Consider the following 7,856-nt stretch of genomic DNA (forward strand, 5'->3'; position numbering starts at 1 on the left):
TTATGTTATGGTATGTGTCCTTACAGGTTAAGACAACCATGAGCTACCTTTGGGGTCCAACCAAAAATGATTATGAGATGTAGGCTTAGAGGTACTCGGTAGGTTAGCTCCGGGTACCCGTCATGGCCCTCTGATTGGGTCGTGACATGTTCAGTCACCCTAAAAGTTATAGCAGCAAAACTCAAATAAAATGTCAAACATCAAAGACACTTTAAATGTGGAATTATGCCCGCTGTGATCAATCACTAATCAGGTTCTGCTAGAGCAGAGCAACAAAAAGTATGCACAAGTTAAAATCACAAAACTTACAATTCAAAAAAAAAAAAAAAAGAGTTATCTTCTTTTGATAACTCAAAAAAAAAATAAAAAATAAAAAAATCGGCTTTTTAAATTTTAATGTTCAGAATCACCACGTAAAAAGAAATCAACATTCTAGATGATCCAGACCTTAATAGAATCATATCGATGGCCTGTAATCTCATATATACGTGTATTCTGAAACTTTAGATTTATAGTAAAAAATGTGAAGAATATATTCAAAGTTCCACTGCATTTACAATTATCAATTATGTATGACAAAATTAACTTTTATATATATATTACATCCTATCCAGCCAAAGGATGTTGTCAAACACATTCAACTGGAGTGTAACTAGTAGCAAGTGAGATTTCCAGCTGTATTCTGGAACTTATAATTAATCGTCAAAAATGTGAAGAAATATATTCAATGTTCCACTGTATTTACAATTACTTATATAATAAAAAATTAACGGAAATATTGAATCCTGTCCAGCCAAAGGATGTCAAACACAATGGGATGGAGTGTGTAACTAGTAGCAATTGAAAGATTTCCAGCTGTCACCTCTATAAAAGTTTAAGCATTTTAAGACGTTCTTCGTGCTCTATATCCAGTTTTGGAGGAGTGTAACAGCCACGGAGATCCTCCACTACATACTCCTGCAACATTTTTCAAAAAGGAAGTATATTGAATATCTGTGCTGATAGAAAAACAAAATGTGCCATAGCATTGGAGTGTTAACACCATTCAAAGTTAAGAATGAGATGCTTGTAGACTGTTCACATGACCTAGTTTAGCTTAATCATCTGCCATTTCATGAGCTGGAATGACACTTAGGTGTGATTATCATAACCAGTCAACATTAAAAATTATTCAGACATAAAACTAGTCTTGAATCCTGATGCAATTTCACCAACAATCGTTCTTTTGCAATACGGAGTAAGGAATCGAGAAGTATTGATGCAAACCCACTTACTCGGAGACTAACTAAAAAGAACAGGAAAAAAATGAAAGAGGACTTGCAACTTGTTTTACAGCCCTTCTGTAAGTAACAAGAATTCTGCCTTGTGTGACCATAAAAGAGGACCAATATATACACTTTTATTATTGAAGACCCGCAATTTTTCCAGATGAGTGATGAAGAACAACAATAATTAGCACCCAACCAAACCCCAACACCCCCCCCCCGCCCCACCCCCCCAAAAAAAAGAATTAACTTTCGGGACAGATTGAGGTACAGAAACCGCACCTGCGTAAGTAATTCTCTCTTGGTTAGGATGTGGTAGTGTCTTTGCCAGAATCGCTGGATGGCCATTGTGGCTGCAAGGAAACTATATGCAATGCCAAGAATGGCAAGGATGACAACAAAGACAACAACCAGCGCAAAACATGCTTCCATTGACGCAGGGAAAAGATCCCACATTCCCCAGCCATAACAACAGTTATGACATCCAGCCATGTGTGGGTCATTGCTATTAAAGGATGAGCAGTGTAGTATGATCCCAAAAAATCCGAGCAGGAAAAAGAAGACAAGAACTCCTGTGTTGTATACACCATTGTGTTAATTACATGAATATAATGCCCTACGCCAGAAGTAAAGAGAAAAATGGAAGAAAATAAAACTGGATCTAAATACAACATCTGCTTCAAATTCAATCATTAGGTTTTTCAGCCAACATTTTTGGGAAGTTACATTTACCATGTACCGATGTTGATACAAATTTGAAGCATACTACAGTGCAGGCCCTATCCATAGAACTACAATTCTCTTTTGATGCCTTTTCTTTGGATGCTATTTCAGAGAGTAGCTATTGCAGTAACTCTGAAATAGGTAAGACCAAAAAGAAGACAAAATAAATTACATCATTATTGCCTTCCAATCAATGACAAATTTATGCATCTTGCCCCTACAATCTAAATAAGAAGTGCATCTTTTAAGGATCCGACAGGAGTACAACAACATTTTTGGAGAGTACGAGCAACATAGAGGATCAATATTGTGACCAGGGGTCCTACATGTAAAGTGAAATACTGGAGCCAAAAAAAGGAGAAGAGTTGCAAACAATGGGAGAGAGGGATGGGGTTCTCTGGTTCTCAATGCGAATATGTGAAAGGGGATGGTTGTTGGGTGCTTGAAAAATGGTTGCTAGGTGTGTTCTGTCAAATGGATAAGGAGGACTAATAAGTGGTCTTTCTATAGAGAAAACGTGGAATGGTCAAAACATGAGATGAATTTATCTGATCTTATGGAGTAGATAGTCAATAAAATGACGAACACTTAGACTTTGAGAAAGAAAAAGGCATGAGATAGTGGAGATTCCTATGAGAAGAAAGAAAAAATGGTTGGATTTGGCATATAAAAAAAAATATTTTTGTGATTATAAATAATTATGTGGCACATTTTTATATGACGTGAAGCTTTTATTTTGATGTGTAGCGGCGATTCAAGAACACGCAGGGTCAGAGCGCTTAAACACTTGTTTTGATCAAGTTGAGGTTTCTAGATGAAAACTCGTGGTCTTTTGGGCTGGGAACACAATCTCGTGCAACTACGGGTGTTTATTTGCTATTCGGCCTTTTATTTTTATTTCATAAATGTTGGCCTAAGATAAATTAAAATGGTGAACGTGGTCAATGAGGATTCATATAGCCGACTCCAATTTATTTGGGACTGAGGCATAATAATTAATGTTGTATATGTATGACAAAGCCACCAAAATGAGGAACAGTCGAAGGAGATACATAGAAGATTCTGATAGTTTCAGATTTACACCGAGAATCTGCTTTGACTTGTATTGGTTCCCTATTTATAGATGAGTTAACCAATAGTCTACTGGATAAGGTTTTACTTTTTGTGCTATCTACATGTAACACAGTGTCACCTGACAAAACTAGAGAAAGAGCCGGCAAAAGTTGGATTATGGAGAAGCACTCTAGAGAAAAATATTTAACGAAGTAAGACTAACCATACGAAGAATGAAGGTTAAGTGAAATTAGATGAGAATGTGGTGTCTAATACAGTAATTCAGTTATCTAGGCTTCACCCCGGTCTGGAAATAGATTTTCAAAAAAAATAATTGTAAACTCTGTTTGTTCATGAAATTTGATCAGTTTTCGAAAATTTATCTTCAAAAAAATTTCAAGTTCTAAAAACTGGCCCAGACCAGTTTTTGGGTGAAATATCACTTCCACTCACAAAACTTAAAATTCTTTCCAAGTAAAATGCATGTCCAAACACAACTTTAAGTTCCAAAAACTATTTTTCACCACAACTTCAAAAACTCATTTTTTTTCAAGTTTCAACTAAATCTATGACCAAACGCTAGCTTAATCTTGTAGGATGATGACCTAATAGAGGAAGATGTAATATATATATATATATATATATATATATAAGGGAAAAGGTTAAAATGTACAGAGACAAAGGGGTAAATTAAAGAGTATTATGCAATAGGAAGATACCTAACAGATTGAAAAGGTAAATTCCGTAGAATGGAAATGAGGCCAATGTCATATTGGAGTACATGTTAGGCCTCTAAGGTCCAACATGTTCACTAATAAATGTCATAAAAATGCATATGTTAAAATAGATACGCGGACATGCAACACTGGTAAGATTAAAATTCTAAAATTGATCATCAAAAGGAGGAAGCATATAGATCGCAATGGACAAATGAGAGGAAGTCGTTTAAATGGTTTGGTCATGTCGGATGCAGACCTCCATATACGCTGGTCTGTAGGTGGAAAATATGATGATTTAAAGCGATAAATGCAAACGAGGTAAAGCACATAGCAAGAAATTGTCATAGAATGCCAACAATATTTCTTATTAGTGTGGATTTAGCTTGAAAAAACACAATAGAAGCAAAGGATCTCATATGTGATGCCAACTAGTTACAATTAAAATTTTGTTGTTATTCCTATACTTACATTAGGTCATATGTTTATCAAGAGTCTTTTTAGTCTTGTCAGATGCTTGTATTTCACTTTAGGGGTCAAGTGTGAAATTTTAGAAACATAGAATGGCCAGAAATATCCCTGAACTTCGGAAATAGAGCACTTTTGACCGCTGTTACCTTTTGGTATCAAAATTACCTTTGTTGTCTAAAAATTGGACCACACTTGTCCTTCCTCACTAACAGAATTCCAGCTCAAATTTAACCATGTTAAAGAAAATACTCACCTCCAGCTCAAACAAACCCCTCCACCCTCTCCATTTCAAAACCTGCGTCAAGAACTGCTCATGAGTCCCCTGAATTAGCTACACACAATTCATCCTCAGGAAAAAACTGATAACCGTGGAGTCCGGGCCAGCTTGCGCGCACCTCGACTAATTCCACGGGGCACCTGCTACCTCTCACCAGTACAGGTACCAAGTAACTCTATCCACCCAGGCTTGAACAGATGGAAAGAATCACCTAGTGTTTTTGCCTCCGTTTGGAATTGAACCAGAGACCTCGTGGTTCTCAACCCACCTCATTGACCACTAGGCCACACCCTTGGGTGCCAATTCGCTCTCATAAATTGCACCAACCAAACAACATGATCCAACTGAAGAAATGATCTATTCACCAATTGAATAAAATCCTCTTCTGTAGCATAACTTAATCACGTATACAAGAGCAAGCTGACTTTTAAACTTTTTGAGCAGAAATTGCAGGAAATAAATGACCCGCAAAAGTACATGACATAAAAAACTTAAAAGTCGGGTAAAAAAAGAAAAATAATAATTCACATACTATGCAAATAAGAGAATAGGTGTCTATTGACAAAACGGGAGGCTTTAGGACCACCATGGCTATCATAAATGAAAGTGCAAGGGGAGGGGGGGGGGGGGTGAATTGTAACTTTTTTGCTCAGACAGTGGACTACCTGAACAGAGTAGTCGACTATAAAGTAATGCAGGAATAAAAGTGCAGGATTTAAACGACACAAGATATTTTATACTGGTTCAGATTCAATGTGAATCCTAGTCCTGTTCCCTTGGGTTGCAAGGGTGTTCTCTGTAGCTCTTTGTAAATGGTTTTGGTACAATGGTTGTTTGAATGGAGCTCCTACGTCTACACTCGAACACTCGTAATCTTTTTGATACAATGCCTCACAAACTATACTATATCTCTCCTTTCTTTTTTGTTTACACTATATCACTCAGGAATATAATGTTTATGAAAAGTAAAGCAGAGAACTTGAGAGTATGAGACAAAAGTATGTCTTTCTTGTTTTGTGAAGCCGCCTTTTATAATTGGTTAGGCTTTTTACGTAGAAATATCAGCCCAAGGGATTTGATCCTTGGAAAAAGGAATTCGTGATCCTATTTCCAAGAATAAGGTTAGAGCTGTTTGATGCGTTTTGATACTTCTTGATGGTCTTTCCTTGTGTGATGGAACTGTATCTTCAATCAAGGAGATTGTTACACTTGATTGAATATCCCTCCTTTAATGCGGCAGATCCTATATTCTCTTTCCTTCCTTGAACTTGATTGGTACTGCTTCCTTAGATGTAAATATCTCTTTTAGCTACACCATATATTTGTGCCTTGTCAAAGGGCTGAAGAGACTTCCTTGTGTAAGCCCATCTTGCATATACTTCTGTTGGGCTCCATCTCTTTGGACTTGTGGGCTTTTTCATTCCTTGGTCCATACATGTAGTCAACTTCCTTGATATCCGTGCTTCTCGTACTTGGTTTAATTACCAGACCTACACAAGTAAAATTGTCATCATTAAAACTTGACACTAACGATCTCCTCCTTTCTGAGGATGGCAATTTTGGATAAGATACAGTCAACATGTAGTCAACTTCCCTGTTAACATGGAAGATGCTCCCCCTAACTAGGTAGAGGCTCCCCCTGAATAGTTGACTTGTCCTTGCAGGCTCCCCCTGAATAAGTCAACTTGTCCTTCGACTGAGTTGACTATTGTACTCCCCTTTTGGCATCACTCAAAAAAAATATAACAAGTAAATAAACAAATAGCAAAAGATATATAGACTGATAACTAGTAATTAAGATGTTGAACATATCAGCAAAAGACAGAACAACACAAAGAGAATTAGGTCCCACAAAACATATTGTTTGAACAGGCCAAAAACACCCAAAAATAAAAGGAACTACTCCTGGCGCTTGAACACTGGACGACGAAGAAAATAAGCCAAAGTATTAACAATAGCATATTTCATATCAGTCAACGGTGTAGTGAGGCTATCAGGCATTGCACCAACACTAGCTTGGAGCTTAAGACGATTTGACGACCTCGCTTTATCATAGCGTCAGCTTAACGTAGCCTAGAAACATCAACACCGGTTTCCTTAGTCGAATCACGAATCTTCTCTAATTGAAACAATGTGGATGCCATTAAGTCTTTGATGGACTCAATTTTGTCATCCATAGCGGAGAGTTTGAAGAGAAGGTCAGCATAGCACTCAGCAGAAACGACAGAGGAATCAGATTTTTTGACTTTGGTAGAGGGACCAGGGTTAGAGTCGTCACAGGCTTCCTTGAGCACCCAGGATTCATTGCTTAAGACATAACCCATGCTACGAAATGCTCTAGAGTTGTAACACTACTTAACGGGAGTAACAAGATAGTCAACTAGGTCAATTTTGTGGACTTCAAGTATGCGAGAGATGAGCATACCATAAGGGAGGCTAAAGGGATTGGAGGCACACTCAATCATGTAGTTGATGACTATGGAGGACAAATTGATTTTCTTTTTGGAGAGGAGGCAGAAAGAAAAGATGGAATCACGTTGAGAGATAGTGGAGTAAGACCCAACACAAGGAACGATGGTAGTTGCAACCATATGGGCTAGCACACGAGCTTTAAAAGAAATGTTTGAAGGACCCGATTTGAGCGAGGGGACGGAGGAGGAATTGGAAAGAGTTTTCTTAACATCGTCAAAAGACACCTTCAAGAGACTCGAAGCCGAAATTTTGGGTAACTCGAAAAACCGAAAGCAAGTGCAACCAAGAATAGAGTCAAGGACAAAGTAATTTAATACGGTGTGGTGCCAAGAACCATAGTTTTGAGTTAGGTGGTCACACCCCAATGAGGGACGCATGACGGGCCGACTCGTAGGCGGGAACCGACTTAACGGTTACCTTGAACAACATATAACATAACTCAAAGAATACTGCCGAGAAAGTGGCCCAACATAAAAATATCCGAGTAATCAAACATATGTGTCGTATGCGAACCAACAAGGTCGCTACAACATCACGAGTATCATAAGAAGGTAAGGCTACATAACTTGCTAACTACGTATAAATGTCTACGGACCTCTATGGAATATAAACTGCAGGAAGGACGGGACAAAGCTTCGTCATACCTATATGTACAAATCAAAATATCACACCAAAATAGACTGCAGCTCCAAACCAAGTGGAGCGCATTATTTCACGGAACGAGGGAAGATCCTCTTTGCCGCTACTGGCCGCCGCCCGACTACCTAAACCAGCGGGTATGAACACAACGTCCATAAGAAGGGGCGTCAGTATGAATAATGTACTGAGTATGTAAGGCATGGATAATAACATAATACAGATATGAAAAGTAACGCTTGA

At 38.0% G+C, this 7,856-nt stretch overlaps 1 protein-coding gene across 1 annotated transcript; it reads right to left on the minus strand.

Annotated features, from left to right (window-relative positions):
• Positions 1-678: 678 nt before the first annotated feature.
• On the minus strand, positions 679-2,488 carry LOC132068843 (uncharacterized). The gene is made up of 3 exons (XM_059462591.1): positions 1,998-2,488; positions 1,548-1,837; positions 679-957 (listed from the first exon to the last, which is right to left on the minus strand). The coding sequence occupies exons 1-3, from the start codon at positions 2,050-2,052 to the stop codon at positions 865-867; spliced, it is 438 nt and encodes a 145-aa protein (XP_059318574.1). The 5' UTR covers positions 2,053-2,488; the 3' UTR covers positions 679-864.
• Between the last annotated feature and the right edge of the window lie 5,368 nt (positions 2,489-7,856).

This window comes from Lycium ferocissimum, chromosome 8 (assembly GCF_029784015.1).
Source record: "Lycium ferocissimum isolate CSIRO_LF1 chromosome 8, AGI_CSIRO_Lferr_CH_V1, whole genome shotgun sequence".
In the NCBI taxonomy this organism is placed as follows: Eukaryota; Viridiplantae; Streptophyta; class Magnoliopsida; order Solanales; family Solanaceae; genus Lycium; species Lycium ferocissimum.